Source organism: Sphaerodactylus townsendi, linkage group LG13 (genome assembly GCF_021028975.2).
Source record: "Sphaerodactylus townsendi isolate TG3544 linkage group LG13, MPM_Stown_v2.3, whole genome shotgun sequence".
Classification (NCBI taxonomy): Eukaryota; Metazoa; Chordata; class Lepidosauria; order Squamata; family Sphaerodactylidae; genus Sphaerodactylus; species Sphaerodactylus townsendi.
In genome coordinates, this window is record NC_059437.1 from 34,506,905 (window position 1) to 34,529,837 (window position 22,933).

General features: G+C 44.5%; 1 protein-coding gene across 2 annotated transcripts in view; it reads right to left on the bottom strand.

Moving 5' to 3' along the window:
* The window catches only part of BCR (BCR activator of RhoGEF and GTPase), a 101,720-nt gene that overhangs the window by 40,646 nt on the left and 38,141 nt on the right, over positions 1 to 22,933 (bottom strand). For both annotated transcript variants that reach the window (XM_048515126.1, XM_048515125.1), the window contains exons 2-6: positions 14,958 to 15,142; positions 7,689 to 7,793; positions 7,248 to 7,433; positions 2,923 to 3,030; positions 1,054 to 1,114 (exon numbers count right to left, since the gene is read on the bottom strand). In XM_048515126.1, coding sequence (XP_048371083.1) covers positions 1,054 to 1,114; positions 2,923 to 3,030; positions 7,248 to 7,433; positions 7,689 to 7,793; positions 14,958 to 15,142 — 645 coding nt within the window. The remainder of the gene's footprint in view (positions 1 to 1,053; positions 1,115 to 2,922; positions 3,031 to 7,247; positions 7,434 to 7,688; positions 7,794 to 14,957; positions 15,143 to 22,933) is intronic.

A 22,933-nucleotide genomic window follows, 5' to 3' on the forward strand; every position in this document is an offset into this window, starting at 1 on the left:
TGTTTCCTCTCGTCTCCCTACAACCCGGTAGCCTTTCGGCATGCCCAGAAGCAAGGATAATCTCCAACTCTGAATGGCATACATATCAGAGAAGCCTACGGTGGCTGAGGTGGCCTTTGGGAAACCGACTGTTCCCTTTGCCCTTTTAGTGCTACAGTCTCTTGTCCAGAGCATATGACAGCCACGCGGCAGGCACAGTAACGTACAGCACAAAGATGCAACAGTGGAGACAGGTGCATCTTCTAGCCCAATATGCAGCTTTCATGGGCAGAGAGACTGCAAAAATAAAAATGATGTTACAGAAGCCAGCCTGCTTTCAGAGACCCCAGAAGAAATGATGTTGAAATCCTGTTCCGCCTCCACTTTTGTGAAGCTCTTATTACTGCACAGCCTCAGGTGTCTGTCGTCATATAGTGCAAACAGTGGGCCTGGCACATTACATACAAAGAACTAAGTCCCCACCCTCTCATGAATCATTTGAGACAAAGAAGTTCATTTTAGTCACATAGCCTAGATTCATTGGAGAAGAAAGACTGGGCGGGAAAGTGTATTTGAGCTTTGGGGGGGGAGAGGTGGCAGAATCACACACACACACGTTCACCATCCCCACCTTTACCTCTGAAAAATAACACCTACTGTAAGAAGGCATGCAAAGATAGGCTTTGCCTTGAAGGATCTTTGGCCTCTTTCTCAAGCATGACTCAAATCCACTTCTCTTTTGAACCACTGAAGTACAAGACAGCCCTTTGAGCTGGTCTTGTTGTGGCTTCTGCTCTGTCCTATACACAAGGTCATCTCCCCATAATACAGGCTGGCCAATAATACATTTTAAAAAAATCAAGAATACCAAATCTTACATTCAAAGGTACACAGACTAACATTCTAGTCATTTACAGAGCTAGTTATCCTGTGACAGATCCTTAACTATTGCTTCTTCCATAGTTTGGAACAAAATGAAATTTGTTCTTCTCTTAAGAAAAGACAGGCAAGGTTGTCTGGACACACCCACAGGCCTGGTCAGGTGAGGAGAACAGCCACATACGCTCTACTCACTTTCCAAGGAGTTCTTTGTTGTCTGGTCTTTAGAATCCTTGGCGCTTCTAGCCCTGAGATTCTACAGAAAGAAAAAAAATTGCCAGAAGGTGAGATTTCCTCAAGGCGAGGCATGAAGCTGTCAAATGCATTCTGCCAGGCTTAAGAACACTCTATTGTTGAAGATCCACTTCAAACTAACTCCAAAGATATTACATCATTTCTCAAGTAAAAGAAACAGAAGCCTGGGATACAATCAAGCCATGTCCATGTACCTGTAGCGCTGCAACAGAGCAATATGAGTCCTCTAGGGTGGGTTTAGTATACCTTACAAGCAACACCTAGCCCATCACCAAACCATTTTGTCTCTAAGCTTACATACTTCCTCTGTGAACCTTCAGTTCTAGCAGGAGGACTCCCTGCTAAAGGACGGATGAAAGGGAGCCCATTTCAATTTGGTTACAGCAAAGAAAGGATTCCAGTAATTGTGACATTCTTGTCTAAGGAGAAGGAAGTGGCTATGTTAGGCAGGTGTGAGCTCACATGCATCTATTAACAAGGAAATTTAGGGAAGGAATCTAACTAAGCTCTGTAGCAGACTTCCTTGCTGTATTTTTGGGTAACAAATAAATCCCTTGCAATATCTGTACAGGGAAAAGGAGGTGTTATTAAAGCAGAGGAATCCAAGAAGCAGTAAGCTTATGGTAAAAAGTTAAGAGAACAGTGAGGAACAAAACAGAAAGAAGATGCCAGCCAGAGATGCAGGCGAAACATCAGGAGAGAATGCTGCTAGAACACGGCCATACAGCCCGGAAACCACACAGCACCCAAGTGATTCCGGCCGTGAAAGCCTTCGACATTACATAAAACAGAAAGACATGTTTAGCTTAGGTGGTAATTCCCCAGTTAAAGCAAGGTGGGAAAGGAATTCTCCAAGTTTAAAAAAATAAATTCTGAAGTTCTATACCAGGTGGGGAAGGTGGGACTTAGGAAAATTATTATTCAACTGTTGCTGCTTTTAATGTTTTAATAACTCTGTATTGCCGCTTTTACCTGTTGTACACCGCCCAGAGCCCTCCGGGGATGGGGCGGTCTAAAAGCCTCAAAAAAAAAAAGAGATGGGAAAATATGGATTAGGCTTCTTGGTTTTGTATTCTTATGTTCCTTGAGAAGTGTAATTCTTGGATTTCACGAATATCCCAGTGTCTGGGGTGGGCCAATATACTTTGTATCACATAAGGAAACAGGTCCCAATACCAAATGTAGAAACGATGACTAATTCAATGACCATACAGGGTGCAAGGAGGCCAAGAAACCTCTGTCACAAGGCATCCCACTCGAAAGGGCTTTACTTTCCAGGGAAATCAAAGCAGGATGCAACATAATATTATGAATTCACTTGTCACTTGGAAAACAAGCACCTTCTTGTGTTACTCTTCCTCGCTACACTTGAGGCTAATGAAGCCTGTGATTTTCCAGACAAGGGTTGACACGTGCCTCTCCTGTATGTCCTTTTAACACTGTCCTTGCCTCTCTTCGGCTCACTACTATTCCTTCGCAGCTTCCATTAATTCCATTCCTCCAGCCACCATTTCAGGCAACTATTACAGGCATTCTGGTAAAGAGGCCACATGAGAATCAGTGGCACCGGGAATTTCCATGATTAGCATCTCATTACAGTAAGGCTCTCTTGCTTCATTGGGGGGAGGGGGAGTTCATAAGGAGAGATGCAGATCCTGGGTAACATGAATAGCTGTGAGAGGCAGCCAACTCTGGCTCATGGAACAAGCAGGAATCGTCCAGGAGCATCAGCCAGAACATCCCCAGAGCACCATCTGAGCACATTAGCCAGACCAAGGCACTGCGTGTGTCTGAACATCATGACGTTACCTCAGAGATTTCTGCGAACTGAGTGTTGGCCTGACAACACTTCTCTGCCGTCTCCATGGCAACCTCATAGTTATCCACGAAGGCCCGGTACACTCCCAGCTGGCTGGCCTGTAAGAAACAAACATGAAAGGAAATAAACACCGACAAGAGGGATGGTTGCTGGCTATGTTCACAATACAACAAGGAAGGAAAAGGGGACCTTCTGTCATGTGGGCTTCTCTCTAAAATTTTAACAATTCCTATAAAAGTGTGCAACATTCCAAGGGACCTTCCTTCCTCAGGATCTGGGAAAGCAAAAGAAATGGTCACTCACCTGCTCAGGCAGTGACAACTATGAGAGTCACCATGTCTGTGGTCAGCTTTTCATACAAGTGCCACTCTGTCTGTGTGTCCTGTGTGTGGCCACTGAGGGAGTTTTGCCAGAGGCAGTTGACCTGCAGTCACAACCTCTGAGGACCAGTAGGGTAGCATGAACCAGACAGAGCCCAGCAAAAGCTGTGCCCATCCCTGAACATCTGCCCACAAGGAGGAACCAAGGCCAAAAACCTCCCATAAGCAGATGGCCCTATCCACAAAACACAAAAAAATCAAAGACACATCAGCAAACACAGAACTCATGGCTGAAAGACAAGAACGGCAAGACGGAAGAAGTGACTGCACCAGCAATTTTGGAAATGCTGGAATAAGCCTCTTTTAATCACTGGGACTTAACACTGATCTCGTTAGCTGACTTGTAAACAGCAGCCATGTGTGTGTGCTCCTCCACAGGCAGTGCCTCGTTTCCTCCTGGTCCTCCACCTGAACTCTTAAGTGACTGCTGTCCTTCATCCCTCCGGTCCTTCCATCCAATGTCAATCTTCTGGGGCTGATCTGGCTCAGTTCCGTGTCCTGGGCTGTGTCTTCCTTGCAATCTCCTACTCATGCTGCAAATCCTCAAGTTCCTTCTGGTTCAGAAATGAAAAGTTCCACCTGGTTTTTGGTTCTTGATTCCCTGACTTTACTGCAATTCATTTAAAAAGATGTCAAACCAAAAGTTACAAAAGCAGAAAATGGCCTCTTTCCTCCTTATTGAGAACATGAGGTGAGGTAGAGATTGGTTTTACCCACTAGTTGTGGGCTGGGGTCTCAAGAGTCCTTGACCCATGATCTCCTCATTCCTTAAGCAGCCAGAGAAGAGAACTGCAGCTTGGATACATAAGCGGGAACCCTGGCATGACCCTCCTCTACCGGAAGCACCTGAGGAATGCAGGTCTCTTTTCTTTAAAGAGAAGGAATTCCATTACCCAAGAGACTGCTGGAAACCTTCCCTTCTGCAGACAGTCCTGGGGAGAGGAGAGGAAGCTCCTTTTGGAATGCAGGCAGCTTGGAGTCTGCTGGGGGGATCACCAGACTCCTGAGAAAGAGCTTTTTATGTTTCTGCACTGCCTTTTGTGAAGTTTAAGCTCTGAAGAACTATATATATATAGTTATATATATATATAGTTATATATATATATATAGTGTTTTTATATATATATATATATATATATATATATATATATATATATATATGTATATATATATATATATATATGTATGCTATATATATATATATATATATATATATGTCTCTATGCTATATATCTCTATATATAACTCTCTCTCTATATATAACTCTCTCTATATATTTATAACTCTCTCTCTCTCTCTCTCTCTCTCTATATATATATATATAAACTCTCTCTCTATATATATATAACTCTATATATAACTCTATATATAAGTCTCTCTCTCTCTCTCTCTCTCTCTCTCTATATATATATATATATATATATATATATATATATATATATAAAGTGTATATGTAAAAGAATGTAAAAGGGGACCATCAAAGGCAGTGGGTGTGGAGCAGGGGAGGATGTGAGGCTCTTGCAGCAAGTGCCCCACAGATCACTTAAGGTTCATCTGGTCAAACTGTTTGGCTTCTCTAACCCCCGAGTGTGCCCAGCAGTCTTCCCCCAACCCAGTGAGACTCCTAAGGTTATGTCTGCTTCTGCAAAGTTGAGAAGGCAAGCTGGAAAGAAGAGGGTTTTCTTGTTTTGTGCTGCTGCCTATTTGGTCATAGTCTTGACTACATAAAAACAGAAACCCTAGGTGTGAGGAAAGAGCCAGTAGCACTCTGTTTCATACAGAATAATGTGCAAAACATAGCAGGGATGTGAAAACTGGACTGCAGTAGGGTGAGACTATCACACTTAGAATTCTTTGCTACCAAATCAGCCACCCTAGACCTACAGATCTATGTAGGAAAATTTATACTGGATTGCTTGAAGCCACGGCAAAATTTTAACAATTCCTATGAATTTCTAACAAGCGTTTACAAAATGCCAAAAGATATTCAGCATGCACCATGTTGCTTCTTATGCGAATGCAAAAGGCTACTGAAAAATGACCAGAGTAAAAATGCATGAGTCCCTAAACATTTTGTCCTGAGAAATGTAACCAAAGGAAATAATTGCAGCTGAATTTGTCACCCTCCTCATTCACCTTGTGCCTTATAACTTATTCTTATGAAGTGTCTCAAGATCTAGTAAGTATGACAAATGAACCAGAAAGTTTACATTCTACTCTATTACACAACAGTGCAAGCTCCAAACCAGTGTACAGGAGGGCTCCAAAGGCCTTGCTTGAGATCAGAGGGACAAAGTTCAAGGATGCTGTGATCCCTGTAGAGATACAGTGACTGGGTAGTATTAATTACTAGGGGTGGGGGGAGCACAGCTATTAACCTTGGAGACTTTCTGCCCCACACGGCTGTTACACAGGGGAACTGTCTTCCAGCAGCCATATTTACTTCCCCACTGTGCTGTGCATTCCAGTAAGTGGCAAACAGTGGTATACCAGGAACCATGCTGAGCAGCAGGGACAACAGATAGAGTGAAGTTCTAAGATGACCATGAGAGATTTGACATCTAAACAAATCAGTATTACAGTACACAAATGATACAAATCAGTATTACTTACTGATTAGTATTACTTACTTACACTAAATGATACTAATACTAATGATAGCCAAAGTGGTATAGTGTTTAAGAGAAGGTGGATTCTAATCTGGAGAACCGGATTTGGTTCCCCACTACTCCACCTGAGTGGCAGACGCTTATCTGGGGAACCAGATGTGTTTCCACACTCCAAATTCCTGCTGGGTGATCTTGGGCCAGTCACAGTTCTTTGGAACTCTCTCAGCCCCACCCACCTCACAAACATTCCGCACATGCAGAATAATGCACTTTCAAACTGCTTTCAATGCTCTTTAAAGCTGTGCGGAATGGCAAAATCCACTTGCAAACAGTTGTGGTTTGAAAACACATTATTTTGCGTGTGCGGAAGGGGCCATAGTGTCTGTTGTGGAGAGAGGAAGGGAAAGGAGTTTGTAAGCCACCTTGAGTTTCCTTACAGGAGAGAAGGTGGGATATAAATCCTAACTCCTCTTCTTCTAATTTAACTTAAGGATTTTGAGTACCAGTACCACATTAAAATATGAATAAACTAGGCTAAACAAATCTTAAAATCATTTTCAAATAGCTATAAGTTGTGAAAATATATTCACAACATACAAAGTAACCTCCAAATCCACACCAAAGGTCTCCTCAATTTTTCTCCCTCTGATGCACCTTCCAATCCAACAAATCAGCTTTTATGCCCTGATTTCCCCCTTATTGAAGACCTAAACAAACTGACATCATTTTTCTTCCCTCCTCCATTTCATCCTAACAACCAAGTAGAGGTAGACCGTGTCAAGAGAAAATGTGACTACCCCAATTTCATCTAGGGGGGATTTGAGCCTGGTCTCCCACATCTTAATCTGACACTCTAAGCCAGTAATGTCGAACCTTTCCGAGATCAAGTGCCCAAATTGCAACCAAAAACCCACTTATTTATCACAAAGTGCCAACACGGCAATTCAACCTGAATACTGAGATTTTAATTTAGGAAAAAACGGTTGGCTCCAAGACACACATTACTCAGGAGTAAGCTTAGTGAAGCAACCGTGCAACACTTCAAATGAGTGAATCATGATCGTAGGAGGGTTTACTCAGAAGCAAGCCCCATTGCCAGCAACCAAGCTTACTCCCAGGAAAAGGATAATGTCCAGGCCAGCCTAGATGTGTGTGTGTGTTTGTGGGGGGTTGATTTTCCGTCCCTCTCCCACATGATGAATTCTGTGTGCGAGTGCCCACAGAGAGGGCTCTGAGTGCCACCTCTGGCACGCGTGCCATAGGTTCGCCACCACTGCTCTAAGCGTTACAGTACGCTGGCTCAGTAAAGCACAGACGTTCACTCACCAACTTCTGGAAGAGGTCCCCGACCCGCTGCTGGTGGCTCCACTGCTGAACACGTGGGAAGAGTCCGTCGTAGAATTCCTTGTGGATCTCATAGAGCTCAGGCACTTTGAAGAAGATGGTTTCAATCTGCTGACTTGACAGCACAGGCTGGGAGGTGGTGGCAGCAGCTTTCAAAGGCTTCATGGGCTGCAAAAAAAAGACACCACTGATCTTGTACATTCACAGATGCAAGCCAAGATCCAGGGTCATTTGTGTGGCCTCCAGTCTGGGGGAGTGAAGCAAACAGAGCTCACCAACCTATCATTCCACCCTGGAGGTTCCGCTTAAGCTTCACTGAAATGAACAGTAATTGTTCAAGAGCACTACAGGGATCACCCCCTTCTTGATTTTCCATCTCTGAACAGAGAGAATTTCCATTTAACATACTCCTGTGAGTCTTACCAGCAGCAGAGCTTCAAGATGGCTTAAATAAGTCTCTTCACTAGCCAGAATTCCAGATAGGACCCATTTTCTCATCTCCAAGCCCTTCTCCAAGTCTGGCTCGCTCTAGGCAAAACAAATAAGCAAAAAAAAAAAGTTAGACTAGGTAAAATGGGCAGCTTCTATACTGGTAACTTGCCTTAACACAGAAGGTTCATGAATATTCTAATGGTCTGCTGAGGAGAGAAATATCTACACTGACAAAGGTTCAGGGTAGCAGTGGATAGAAGGAAGTGTGGAGGGAAGGGGATTGTGAAGACCGGGGAACAAACTACACAATAAATACATCTGGCCCAGCTCATTTTTCCTATAGCCACATGACAGCTATGAGAAATTTTATCAATACAGCAGCACAAGAGGTTCCTCTCCACACTGTTTTCCCAAGCTGAAACAGGTCCGGGGGTGGGAAGGGTGGGGGAGTGTTACTTGCCTCATTGCATAGCTGCATTTGCACTTAATACTGGACACACGATGCCACAATGAGGCTCATGGCCAAATGCATTATGCAGTTTGACCCTGGAAGATTAAGGGTGTGTGTATGAGGGGGGTAATGAGACAAGAGGATTGGACTCACTTCTGGTGTGAATTTTTAATTAGTGTGTATGCCTGTAACCCAAGGAACTCTCGTGACCAGATGAAGAGCATTCAGACATATACTACAGAGCTACATGAAAGCACACTCTTTCTAACATGTGGAGACTCTATGAAACCTGTACACAATCCTTTGTACTTTCAGAGGGGAGAGAACTTGTTAGATCAAGGGAGGGATTGTAACTCAACAACAACAACAAATAGCTTTCCCCCATACTAGTGGCATATGCTAATCAAATTTGCAGAGGACACCAAATTAGGAGGGGTAGCCAATACCTCGGATGACAGGGACAGAATTCAAAATGACTTGGACTGATTAGAGAGCTGGGCCAAAACTGACAAAATGAATTTCAACAGAGATAAGTGTAAAATACTACACTTTGGCAGAAAAGATGAAATGCACAGATACAGGATGGGTGATACCTGTTTTGACAACAGTATATATATGAAAGGGATCTGGGAGTCTTAGTAGAGTACCAACTGAACATCAGTCTGCAGCATGATGCAGAAGCCAAGAAAGCCAATACAATTCTGTGCTACATCAATAGGAACATAGTGTCTAGACTAAGGGGCGTAATAGTATCACTTGATTCTGCATTGGTCAGACCGCACCTGGAATACTGTGTCCAGTTCTGGCCGCCACAGTTCAAGAAGGAGATTGACAAGCTGGAACAGGTCCAGAGAAGGGTGACCAAAATGGTAAAATGTCTGGATTCCATGGCCTATGAGGAGTGGCTTAGGGAGCTAGGTATTTTTACTCAGGAGATGAGAAGGTTAAAAGGTGACATGATAGCCATGTTGAAACATTTGAAGGGATGTCATGTTGAAGAGAGGAGCAAACTTGTTTTCTCCAGAGACTAGGACAAGGAGTAATGGGTTCAAAGTACAGGAAAAGAGATTCCACCTAAACATTAGGAAAAACCTCCTGATGATAAGGGCTGTTCAACAGTGGAATACACTGTCTCAGAGGCTGGTGGAGTCTCCTTCTTTGGAGGTTTTTAAACTGAGGTTGGATGGCCATCTGACTGGAGTGCTTTGATTGTGTATTCCTACATAGCAGGGGGATGGACTTTATGGCCCTTGGAGATCTCTCCCAACTCTATGATTTTATAATTCTATATGTATTATAGAATGACAAAGTATCCGAAAGCAGTTTCATAGAAGCTTGCTAAAATCCATACTGCTTGGCAGGATGAGCCAGGCCTCTAGTGCTCCCTTTCTTTCTTCTGCGGTCTCACTTATCACACCCCTCATCTACATCAGAAGCCAGTTTGATGTGTTGTGATTGGCATTCTTCATGAGATTCCAAAGTGGATTGTGCAGAAGAGAAGAATGGGCTTTAAGACTTTCAGGAGCCCAACATCTCTAGCATCTCAGGGCATTGTGTAGTGAAGCTTCCTTCCCAGTGGGATGCAGAATAACATCGTTAATAAACCAAAGCATTGAACCCAAAGCAACATACACAATTTATAGAACTCTTGTATTCTTAAGAGAGTGTCACGGCTGATCTCAACCTGCCATTGGCTGATTGGCCAGACTGCTTGGTCTGCTGCAGGTTGAAGTGAATGACAGAAAACTAGGGAACTGCACTAACCCTAAGGATCAGGCAGAATTTGCTCCGTCCTGCAAGCCTCCTTCAAGGGGCTTGGGACCTTTTCCAGCTGCTAATATTCATTTGAACAGAGCTGTAGCGAGGGGGAACTGTGCCCAGGGCAAGTGCGTGCCTTGTGCCCCTGCCTGCCCCATGGAATGCCCGCAGAACGCCCCCGCCCCCACACCAGTGTGTGCCCGGTGCAAGACTCCCCCCTCCACCAAGCGCTATGCCACTGCATTTGGAAGATATAGATTTAACCTTTGGAAACTCAATGAATAATAAATATTGCACAGCATCTTTCATTCACACCTCCCCCAGCAAGGGAAAACATTGGTTCCAAGCAAGCACATTTCAGGAGAAACAGAAACTTCTTCCTGAAATTTTAGAAAAGTATGTTAACAAGTAGTTCAAATGCAAAGCAGAGCCTCCAGGGAGGCCCCCAGAGAGTGCCTGGAAATGGGGTGGAGGAGAAGCCAATTCGTTAAGAATTGTACAATGCACATTATCTTTCGAGGCTTCTGTTTAACAAGCGGCTGAAGCCACACGTTGCTTGAGTGATGCTGAGCAGAGAATGTTTTCAGCATAGCCTGCCAACTCTGCTCCATGTGGGGAGAGGTGGAGGAGCAAGCCAGTATTATTTATAACCATCCAATGGCATACATGCCAACCTCTGCTCAGGAAGGGCTTGTACATTCAGGCAAAACCGTTAAAAAAGTGGAGAACTGTGGGGGAGGGGGTGCTGGAAGGGAAAGTGAAAGCCTGCCACAAAGCAGATGACCTTGAGGTGGAAACAAAATGCAACACAAGGAAGGGAAAGCTGAGATGCTGAGGACGGAAAGGGCGCCTAATGGGAGAGCATGAACTTTGGTCAGGGGTCTGAATATCTCCCAAGCCGAGGGCATGGAAGTTTCTCTGCCCTTGCTGAAGGGAGGACAGTAGAGCACCAAGCCCTCAGGAAGGAAAGGCTTTCCTAGTCCCTCCTCCACCCTCAAAACGAATTGCCAAGGTCTGGTGTATTGGCCTTTCTAGGGTCCAAGCGCTCTCTCTCCTGCTGCTTGGACAGATCCTTCTCTTCCCAGTCATTTAAGTCTCTACTTTTGTCTATTTGCAAAAAAAAAAAAAGAAAGAAAGAAAGAGGAGGGGTGATACAGTTTACCGGTAATTGATGTGTCCTGCTCGCAATGCCAGGGTCAATCTGGCATATGCACATAGAACAGGGTAGCACTGCAAGGATGATTGGGAAGCCAGGACAGCCCATGAAGCACAGGATGCAAGTGCAGCTACATGACATTATGCAGTTGGACAGGGGCAGTGTAAGATAAGGCTACCTCTGGAGTCAGCCAGCAGGTGCCAGGGATGCCAGTGATTACCAATTACTTGAGATATGCTATTGGAAGTGCTGGTGCCAACTCTGAGAGATGCAAAATAGTCTCCCGAAGATCTCTTAGGGAGGGAATTCTCCTGTATGAACCTCCCCTGCCATCTGCCAAGGCTATCCATGAACCTCTTGCTTTCAATCCTTCCACTATCCAAAGTTAAACCTGCAGTCATTCGTAAGCGCACCCTTCCCTGCCAAACAGGATTTCTAGAGGGCCCATTCCCAGTTCCTTCCATGAAAACTGGTTACAATAATTTCAGGGGGGGGGGAATGCCAGATTTTTGAGGATTAATCTGCTGTTAGTGTGCAGACAGTGGAATCATAGGTGGGGCTTTAGTGTGAGTTCAGAGGTGTTAAAGCCTGGAAACAGACAAGAAATGGCAATTATGGCTTTTCAGGGCTGTGGGGCCATGGTCTGAAAGTTTTTGTTCCTCGCCGTTTTTATATCTCGCCATGACATATGGAAGTCAGATCTCATCCATAGATGTGGGCAAAATGTGAGGAGCAAAAACTACCAGACAACAGCCACACAGTGGCCTGGCAAACCCACAAAAGCCGGTAGATTCCAGCCATGAAAGCCTTTGACTATACAGAGGAGAAATGAATAGGACTTTCTCTCTCTTTTTTTTCTCCTACTATTTTCTTGCCGGACAAAAAGCCATCCTAAAACTGTTTCTACTTCTTCTGGAAAGAGCATTGAGGTACCTGTATTTTTCCCCTCTGTGGGTGCAACAGCATCTGTGTTTACTTTTTCCAGCAAAAAAAATAAACAACGGTGAGAGAAAAGAGTGTGAAAATGTTCCTCTCTCCCTTCATGCTGATCTCCTCCCCCTCGATAATGCAACACCAGAGGCAGTGTTTGCAAAAAAGAAAATACTTTGTTTAAAATAAATGTGGAAGAAACTGAAACATCTGGTTGACTCCTCAGTAGCTGCAAGCAAAGGAGCAGTAATGATGAATTTTCAGAACTGGTTTGGCTGCCCTTCACGTCCATCTAGGAAAGAATGTACTGACCATCACCACCACCCCCGGCTAGGCTGCTGCAAGGCCGTCTTTCCAGCAGCTGCCAGTGCCACCCATGGCCTGGCTGACTTGGCACAAGTTATTGTGTAAGACTTTGTATTTAAGAAGCCTAAAGACCTTCTTCTTGTTTTTTTACAACAGCTGGTGGGAAAAAGCTCCAGCTCCTGAATTTCTTTTTCCAGAGATTCAGTCCCTGTTACAGCAGCCAGAGCTGCCATCAGTGTCTTGACAAGGAGAAATACAGCCTTCAGAAGCACACTGGCATTATTGCACAAGCTGCCGCTTCCCTCCCCCTCTTGCCAAACCAGACTCCAGGGAAATTAAAAAGCCTTGCTTCTTGTGCGAGCTGCAGCTAATGAATTGTAAAGCAAAAGGAGCCACAGAAAGGTAAGCCGCAGGAATAGCTTTGGAAATTCAGGCACTAGCAACAGCCTCCAATGGGCTCGTTTCTGCAGAGCAAAAAACATACAGAGGAAAACACTCCTGAGTTACTCCTTGGGTTGGATTCTTCTTTACAATGTGCCAGTGATTTAAAATTCTTCCCTTTTATTTATTAAAAGCTCCAAGAACGCCACACGATTAAAATCAAACAGGGAAGCTGCAAGGCTCCTTTCATTGTTCTCCATCAGTGCTGCTTCAATGAAACTTCCATCATGTTGAACAGTTTGCCTCTTGCATTTCTAAACAAGCAAGGTCTTCCATCAATCAAGGGGTTAATTTGCGCTTGCTTTATCTGACATCCTGCCTACACACACATACACAGAGAGACAGACTCAGGGAGGAAAAAATTTAACTGGCAGCTTGGCAAAGGGCAGAGGCAGCCTCTGGGAAAGTCAGGTCTCGCACATCCAGATCGGTACAGGAGCTTCCTTTACCAGGAGGTGCCTGAAGCAGCTGCAGACCACACTGCACTAGATCCTAGGAAGTGTCAACGGGCTGGTGAAGCCTAACAAAACCCTGTGCAAAGCCAAGCCAAGAAAAAAATCACCCTTGTCCAAAGGACCCTGAGAATCTGCCACAATCCCATCTGTGGACCCAGAACTGCAAAGCTTGGATTCCCCTTTCCCTGAGGAAAGGAAGAAAGAACCTACCACACAAGGATGTGATGGTATGCTTGAAAGAAAACAGGAAAATTCCCAGGGGTTGTGGGTGAGGTTTCAAGTTTGCACACCTTGGTTTACAGAAGCAGAACAAATTGTGTAAAATTATAAATACTGCAGAGCCAGCTGTGCAAGACCAGAAATACCACATACAGCTTGTGGAATCCAGCTTGTCAGGGTAAAGAATATTAATTTCATAGACATTTGAGGTTAACATTCTTGCTTGTGAATGCTAATGCCCCAGGTACCCAATTAGTGAACCAAGGCCAAATTTCTCTTCTGTCCTCTCTCCACATTCTCAACTGTCTGCCTTCTTTTCCTCCCCCATGTTATATTTTCTTCATTATTTTTTTTCATGTGCTGCTGTTTGTTACTAAGGTGTTCTGAAAGTGGCTTATAAAAGCCATAGAACACACGCATTTTTTAAAAATCCGAACAATAATATACATATTTGAAGGAGGAGGAGGAGTTTGGATTTATATCCCACCTTTATCTTCTGTAAGGAGACTCACGGTGTCTTACAAGCTCATTTCCCTTCTTCTCCCCACAACTGACACCTTGTGATGTAGGTGGGGCTGAGAGAGTCTCGAAGAACTGTGACTAGCCCAAGGTCACCCAGCAGGAATGTAGGAGTGTGGAAACAAATCTGGTTCACCAGTTAATCCTCTGTTATTCAGGTGGAGGAGTGGGGAATCAAACCCGGTTCTCCAGATTAGAATCCACCTGCTCTTAACCACCACACAACACTGGCTCGTAGCCAGTCATTCACAACAAGCAACCCAATCTGGAGGGTGGGGTAGTTTTGCAGCAGCTGGAGACAGTGTAGCCACACCACTTCCAAAAGGAACAGGGAGGCATGGCAGGGAGGAAAAAACAAAAAAACTCATCCACGATCTTAAACTCCCCATTTTATTTCAATGGGCTATACCTGCCCTTGTGCAGGTGTAACATGGGGGCTTTCCCCACTCACCTTCTGCTGCGCGCTGCTCTCGCGCCCCCTCAGCGCACGTCATTCCTGGCGTGCTCTCGGGGTTCCCCACTCTGCGTGTTCCCCACTCTGGCGTGCTCTGCGCAGGGTCATAAAAAGGTGCGGTTTCTTCAGCGCAAGGAATGACGTGCGCTGAGGTGGTGCAAGAGCGTCAGCGTCGGGGCAGCTGCGTGGTTGCTGCCCTTGCAAGTGGGGAGTGCCACTGGACCCCGTGCTACTTTCCCGGAGTAGAGCGCAGCAGAAGGTAAGTGGGGAAAGCCCCATGCTGGCAGTAAAAGGGGGCGTTCCCAGGTTGAAAGCCCTCAGAAAGCCATCAGTCAACTCTGCCCCTGGAATTACCCCCATCAGTCCCGGTACAGGCTCCTATGGTAGAGGAGCACTGGTCCAGCACCAGTGTTCCCATCCCAGTGATGCAGAGTCACACAGGTACCCACTACCAGCATTAGTGCCCATTTCACTGTCTTTTTCATATTATTTAACAGCCTAAAATAGCTCACGTGTTTTCTAGCCTATCCTTTATCCTCACAGGTTGTAGTTATAAATAAAAGGCGCTTACTGATTTTGTGGACTCCAGCGAACCCGAGGAGAGGGTTTCTCGGCTACCCCGGCTTTTGGAGCTGAGATGTGGTGAGGAAGAAGGTGAGTCATCAATGTAGGGCATCTGGTCATGATGTCGCCGCTGTTCCTCAGCCCTGTCCACATCATAGGCATAGCTGGGGGGTATCCCACTGAAGGAGGCATCTGAGAAGAGAAGAAAATAAGCAGCAATTCAGAAAACTGAACTATTACCATGCCAGTAAACACCCTTTCTTACCCTGAAGCATTCTTAATAGCCCTAAGAGTTATACTATAGCATTTCTGGTCATCTTTGACTGTCATTCTTGGTTTCCCTGCAGCGATGTTCAATGCCTGCTGAAGCCCGTAAAATTTTGCCTTCCCCAAATATGCACTGAAAAATCTTCAAATCATCTCCAAACTTTTTATTGATTGATTGATTGATTGATTATATTTATATACCGTTCTCCCCCGGAGGGCTCAGAGCGGTGAACAGCATAAGCATAAATAGAGCACGTACGACTAAAAACTAAAATCCATTAAATTAGTTTCCTGGCTCTATATAAAATAAAACCCCATCTCATTAAAACGCAGCATACTGGAACTGCACTTTATTTTACATCAATCCGGTCTCACAGAATAGGCATCCCTATCAGCTGTGATGGCACAGTTGTACCCCAAATGTGCAAGTGCAGTCCACAGGCCTGAAGTGTATGGCCAGGCTCAGAAGCAGTCCCCTAGACTGAAATGTGCTAGGCTCTGTTTAATGTTACTCTGTAATCCAGATAGTGAGGGATCATTGGTAATGGTCTGCATGACATTCAGGTCCTTTCCAAGGTCAAAGAAAAGCCCAAGAACACTGGGAACCACTGTTGCCTTTATCTTCAAAGATGCCAGCCACAGATGCAGGCGAAACATTAGGAACAAGATCTACCAGACCACGGCCACGCAGCTTGGAAAGCCCCAAACAACCAACTGTACATTATGTCCAGATTGGTCTCTGTAAGCAGGAAGAAAGTATAAAATTATCTGGTGTGACCTGGAAATCTGTGCAGCAGTGGTGAAATAAAACTAGTACACGTATTTTTATAATACTGACATTGGAGAAACACATGTTCTATTGTTTCTATGGGTCCAGATTCACAGGGTCATTGTTTTTCCCAGTAAGGAATCTTCCTGTTATCAGCCTTCAAGGACAGCTGAGAGGAGGGCACGGCATAGTGCCAAAGTGTTTTCTGCCAAGTTACAACCAACTTATGGTGACTCCTCATGAGTTTTTCAGTGCAAGAGACACTGAGATGGTTTTCCATCGCCGGCCTCTGAGTAGCTACTCTGAACTTCCTTGGTTGTCTCCTATCGAAGTACTAATCAGGGCTGACCCTGCTTAGCTTCTGACGAGTTCCGGCTAGCCTAGGCCATCCAGGTCAAGGCCAAGTATTTGTTATTAGGGCATAACATTAATTTGGAGCACTTTAAAAACTTTGTTTAATAAATATAAATAAAAGAAATGCGCTAAATCAAACTATTCTCACTGCCCTCAAGGCACAGGGGAGCATACTTGATTCTTTTTCCACTAAGATAAGATTCCCTCTTTCAAAGACAAAGCAGTGAAGTAGATGGTTACATTACAAAAATGAGAAATCCATGTCAAGTCTGAGCAGAGAGGTGGAATATTTTATTTCACTAAATATAAACATAGCAAGCAATACCAGTCACTGCAAGAGACCTGTCTAGTTACTATTCCAGTCCCTCCTGCACTCTTCCATGACTGAACTCCAAAACCTTCCCTCTCACAGGAGTTCGTCTCACAGGAGTCTGGAAGAACACAAAGAGGCCTGCCACACACAGCTTCATTTATTTACTCAGAGATGCGGTTCTCATACTTTTTGAAGTGAGTTCCAATTTTAAGACTTAACTACTTTTCAGGACCCAGCTGCAAAGTAACTCCATGCTACTTTCCTCTTCCCCAACTTAAAACACATCAGTTAACACTGAACACACTGGGCAGTATCCTACTATAAGGCAAACAGAATTTTCCTACGTCCCTCTCCTTTCCCAAAAAAATATAATTTCTGGGGTTACAGAATCTGACGCAGAAAATAGCCATGAGGATTAGTGGACTGTTGTGAGGAAGGATAAAAGGATGGAAGTGACTCCTTTCCTCAGTAGTGCAATTCTTGGGGAAGAGGGAGGAAGACTGACTTCAATTCCTTGCTCTTCTTGCTCCAGTCCCCATAATCCACAGCCATGAAACCCAGGAATTATCTTTCTGGGAATGAGAAGGGTCCACAAGAAAGGGTCCACAAAAAAGGATGTGGGAAAGTAAGACATTCCTGGCATCAAGTGGCAGGATGCTGCCTGATTTTCAATTTTTAGAATTCACAAATAATATCACATTATACAGAAACAAGGTTGCATTTCATGGCCATTTCACACAACTTAAATCTGACCTTAGGCTTCACATATCCTCTGCTCTCAGCTCACCCTATTCCCCCCTGTAACTCTGGAACCCCTTGGGCTATTCACAGCGGTTTAAACTGTATTCTGTTTGGGGTAACCTAGGGATTCTTTTCCACACAGTTTTGTCATTTTTCTTGGTCCCTTAAGATGTCTACCACCTTCTTTCAATACAAAGGAAATGGCTGCAAATTAATTCAGCATTGAGGTTCTAGTTGAGACAAGGCATAACAGTTGCCTATAGCACAGCATGCGAATCAGATGAGTCCCTGTCCAGGATCCCACTGTCAAGACTTCAATTGTATGCCAACCCAACCCCCACCCAAACCACAGCCACCCTAAAGGCTCCCCCTTCTGGGATTCTGAAGATGCTCCTGAACTTTTGGGCTCACAACCCCCAGAGGTCAGGATGTCAACCAGTTATGATTCTCCTCATCTCCACCACCACCCCCTTCACAGCACCAGCTAGAAACAGCTCAAAGCCATTCTGCTCTTTTTTCTTCATTCTTCTGAATTTACCAGTTCAGAGCAGTAGCCTGGCAGTGGGCATCTAACTCTTGGCACAGGCTGATCCTGGCAAACAGCACTGAGCTTTTCTTCCATGCTTTTCCTTTATGCTCCAGGCGAAAACTAGGGCAGAAGACGGCCTATCTCTTCCAGGCTTCTTCAAAAAAGCCTGCTCATGGGCTGGAACCAAAAGGACACTAGGGACAGTCCTTACTATAAAGCCCTGGACAAAAAAAGGGGGCAATTTTCTTTACACTTTTCCCTGCTGAACCAGAAAGAGATGTGCCATCTTAAGCAAAGGAGTACACACAGTGTGGAGAAACACTGCATCACAAATCTAAGATAAGTCATACTGGGATGGCTCACTGGTCCCCTCGTCCTTATTTCACTTCGCTTTTCCCAAGGTCTTTCTCAGAACATGCACATTTCAAGGAAGAGAAGCTGGTCAGAGCAGTTTTGCAAACTTCTGTCAAGAATGGTATCAGCAGAGATACTTTGCACATACAATTACACTTCTGCAATTGTATAAATTTGTTTCCAGCTTGCACAAAACCTCAGAAAGAGCTATGGGAATGCTGCTGCACTAAGACAGTCAGGTGTGCTTGGGAAACTATGCATGTTTAAACAGTGTGATTTCCTTCAAAAAATATCTTTGCTCCAAAGTATCCAGCTTTGTCAGATCCGCTGTTGAAATAATCAGTTTACCTGATGCCTTGGTTAACAACTGTTTTTTTAAAAGCCTGCAGTTCCTTCCAGAAGAATACAGGCAAGCTTTTCATCTTGTGTGTACAATTGTGTGCATGCTAAACAACAAATGGAAGCAGCCTTACCTTACTGCAAAGCAAAGCAGCGGCCTTGGGCGATGGATATTGGAGATGGGGTGCTACTAAGAGCATCAACAAAAGGGAAAGCTAACAGGCATGGAAGCAGGCAGGCTTCAGTCACAAACCTGCAGGAAGTTCCTCCTGCTGATGTTCCCTTGAAATGAGCATGATCTTCCGCATCTCCCGTTCATTTCCCCAAGGCCTGCACAGATGGATTGTGCTCCCTGATAATTAATGCTGAAGGAGATGCCATTTGGATTTCCTTCCGCAGACACCAAAATGTCTTGGGCTTGTTACTCCATAAAAGTAGAGACAAGCACCTCCTCCAGCCTGGCCCAAACTATTTCCCTTTCGTAGGAATCTTTATATTCTGTATTTATTTTATAGGCATCTTTGTTATTTCCAGTGTGATATAGTGGTTAAGAGCAGCAGACTTCACACATGAGGCCTGCTGGGTGACCTTGGGCCAGTCACCATTCATTCAGAACTCTCTCAGCCCTTCTTACCTCACAAGGTGCCTGTCATAGACAGAGGAAGGGATTATGATTGTAAGTGGCTCTGAGATTCCTTAAGATCAGGGGTCCCCAAACTACGGCCCGGGAGCCAAATCAGGCCCCCGGAAGACATTTATCCGGCCCGCTGGGCAGAAGCGGATCTCCCCCTTCTCTACCTCCTTTTCCCCAGGTTTGCAAACAGCATTAAGGGCGGGCGACTCGCTGCTCATTCCAAGCGGCCGGAGGGGACCGTACCAATGCAGCAAGGGGGGAGAGAGAAAGGCGACAGAGCTTCAGGGCCAGATTGGAAGGGGACCCTTGAGGGGTGGGGGGGGACACCTGGCCAGGGGAAGCGGGTCCAGAGGCCCGGATGGGATGGCTTAAGCGAGAGGCGACGCAGAATCCGGCCCCCGGCTGGGCTCTGGCCATGCGTGAACTGGCCCCCTGTTTAAAAAGTTTGGGGACCCCTGCTTAAGATAGAGGAAAAACAGGGTATAAAACCAACTCTTCTTCTTCTTCTGTACACCTCAGGACTAAAGCTGCCATCAAGCTATGCTTCTACCCTTGCCGCCACAGTGGAACAACATCCAGGCTGAGGTGGAATTTCAAAGACTGAGGTGGAATTTCAAATAATTTCAAACCGGGAAACATTTCTAATTTGATCTTAATATAAAAAGCTAAGAGGCTACTAGATTTAGGTAAGCAGTGGAGTTGGAATGGCACAAGGGAACTGTACCTTATTTCAAGGACATCCATACAGGAAATCTGGAATGTGTCCTATTGTGCAAGGAAGCACAGAACAGTCACCCAAGTATTTTGGACTATTTATTATAGAAGCAAATACCAAGTATTAATTAGTCAGTTCTCTCTTGGGGGGGGGGGGGGAGTCATGGTTCAGTTGAAATCGCCCACTTTGCATGCAGAAGGTCCTGGTCCAATCCCTGACATTTCCTGGTCCAAGCCCTGTCTGACACCCTGGAGGGCTGCTTCCACTCAGAGAGGACAATACTAACCTGGATAGACCAATGGTCGGTTTCACTAAGGAAACAGAGCCCACTCTGTTTAGCAGAGTGCCCCACATCAGAAGACCAACTCACCATAGCTAGTAAAATCAAACCATGTTTTTATGTAATGTCCAAATGAATCCTGTCTCTCAATAGAAGCTGTTTGATCACACCCACTAGGAACTTTCATCTGCCATTTTTCAGAACGTTCCAGGATTAGCAGGAGGTTCTGGCCCAAGCTGCTTCTTTAAAAAACCTCACAGAAGACATTTAAATGTGACTCACATGCATGCTACATTAAACTGTGCTGCATCAGAAAAAAACATGTTTATCAGTTCCGTTTCTTCTGACACTCCAGTTTCTGAAATACAAGCACTTTTCATACAGTTTAGCAACTGCCCTTCAGAATCTCCTGAAAGTTCATCAAATTAAGCACTTCCCGGAAGAGAGGGAGACTCAGACTAGGCCAGTATATTGTTCTCCTTCCTTAGCTTCCTTAGTTATTAACCCCACACTGTAAAATACAACCACTGGACTCTGCGCAAGGCATCAACAGCCTGCCTCAGTGACAGCTGGTCACGCCCACACTTCATGGGCATCATCCAACAAAAAAAGAGTCTCTAATACATTACCATGCTTTTCCTGAAGGAGCCAGGCTCCCAACAAACCAGTTAAATGCAGAGCAAGTCCCCTCCTGTGGCACACGGTCAGAATATGACCAAACCTGGCTTAGGAGATCACATCTTGCACCTGTTCCAGATTCAGGTACTTTACACATCTCACTCTTTAAATCACAAAGCACTAGCGCTTTGGGCCTAGTTTTCTCATTTTCATTCACAGGATCCTAGAAGGCCTGGCAGCTAACGTTTTAGCTAGTCTGTGTTGAAAAAGCCCTCATACCACTGCCAGAAGAGAAGTCCAGTCCTACATTGCCATAGAGAACATAAAGTTGATTCATCCTTCACTCAAGTAACATTCACGGCATTGTGGGGTAAAGGTCTGAGAGGACTGCAGAATCATATGAATATTCTCTGCTTCAAAACACTGTTTGCGGATAGTTTCAGTGTAATATCTACATATAAAGCTGGGTCCTAAATCCAATTCAAAATCTGTATATTTCCCCTAAACTTTATGTTGAGTTTAAAAAATATATATATAGCAGAAATAATTGCACTACTGTAAGTACTAATGTCTTTAATTTATTTATTTTAAAAGAAGATTAAAAAGCAAGAATTCTGAACTGCAATAAAAAATAACATTACATCTTTAGTCTTTAGTTGGCAAGGAGTAAAAAGTATTTTATTTTATTTCCCATTTTTAGTTTCTATATCAGAAGCCACAGCAACAGAAAGTCCATTTTGGGGTGGGGGATACTTGTCCTTTAGGAAATTGAAGATTTGCCACTCTGAATCTACACCATCAAAGACTGTTGATGCAAATATACACTGCACACAAAAAATACAAGGTAGATTAAACATTACCAAACACGCCATTAAAAAATATATAGAATATACTCCAAAAATAGTTTTTCAAACAGTATTCAACTTAAATTTCCTACACCTAATAATTCTTTTATGATTTTACTGTATATTAAATAAACTTATAAAACTGTGCTGCTGACAACTCACTATGAGACCAGATTTTGATCCAATCAGTCTGGGCAAGCCTTTTGAGATGGTTTCCTGGCTCATGAATTTTTCTGGAGGCAGAAAACAAAACTTGCATAAAGAGAAAAGATGCCTTCTGCATGGCAAGCAAGGCTCTGTTTTCCAACAGCTTTAACAGGCAAGCAGGTTGGACAGAGGAGGAAGCCAAGATAAATAATGTAAAAAGCCCTGGTTCTGCAACCCAACACCCTCCTCCTGCCTGCCCACAGCCTGAAGCGCCGCCAGCAGATCCACTCTCAGGCTGGCTCCATTGAGCAACAGCTCAAATTCAGCTGCACTTAGCACTTATAGTTTCCGTAAAACAGAAGAGGTGCTCAGCACCGGAAGTACCCAGACCTATGGGCACTAAACAAAACAAGGAGGCTGTCAAAGCAAAAAGCAGAGATGACTAGCATAAGACATGCAAAAGGAAGGAAGCACAGAAGGACCACCAGCAAGAGAGAGTCGACTAAGCTATGAAAGCACAGGTTTCCTCCCTAACTTTCTTGCAGCAGCCCACAGGGAGGGCTCTTGCTAAGGTGATGGAGACTAGCGCACATCAAGCCGCAAGTGGGGAAAAGGTCTTTTCAGAACACGGTTGGCTTCTTTCAACTAAAGCAGACAGGAAACACCCAGGTGTCTTCTTTTGCCACTTCTTTTGCCCCATTAATGCATTCGGGGCGGGGACGAGACAAATTCCTCATGGTGTATTTTAAAAGGTTAAAAGTATTGAGTTAACCAAGTGTAGAAAACAGCAAGAGCTAAGTGATCATTTAGTCTGACCCCACTGCAGACAGATAAGGACCTGGCACTCAAGACTTTGCTAACAGATTTCACCACTAGAAGAATGTCTGCTTGAATCACTCAGGGCAGTGAGAGAGAGAGAAAGGAAGAAAAGGGACACTGAAGGTTACTCTGGCAAGCAAGGTCGCTGAGGTTTTGCTAGCATACATATCCAATGGGGGTGGGGCGGATATAATAACTTTAAAGCTTCCTTGCCTGGTTTCCCAAGCAACTTGATGAAAGATCTCAGAAACTAAACTGG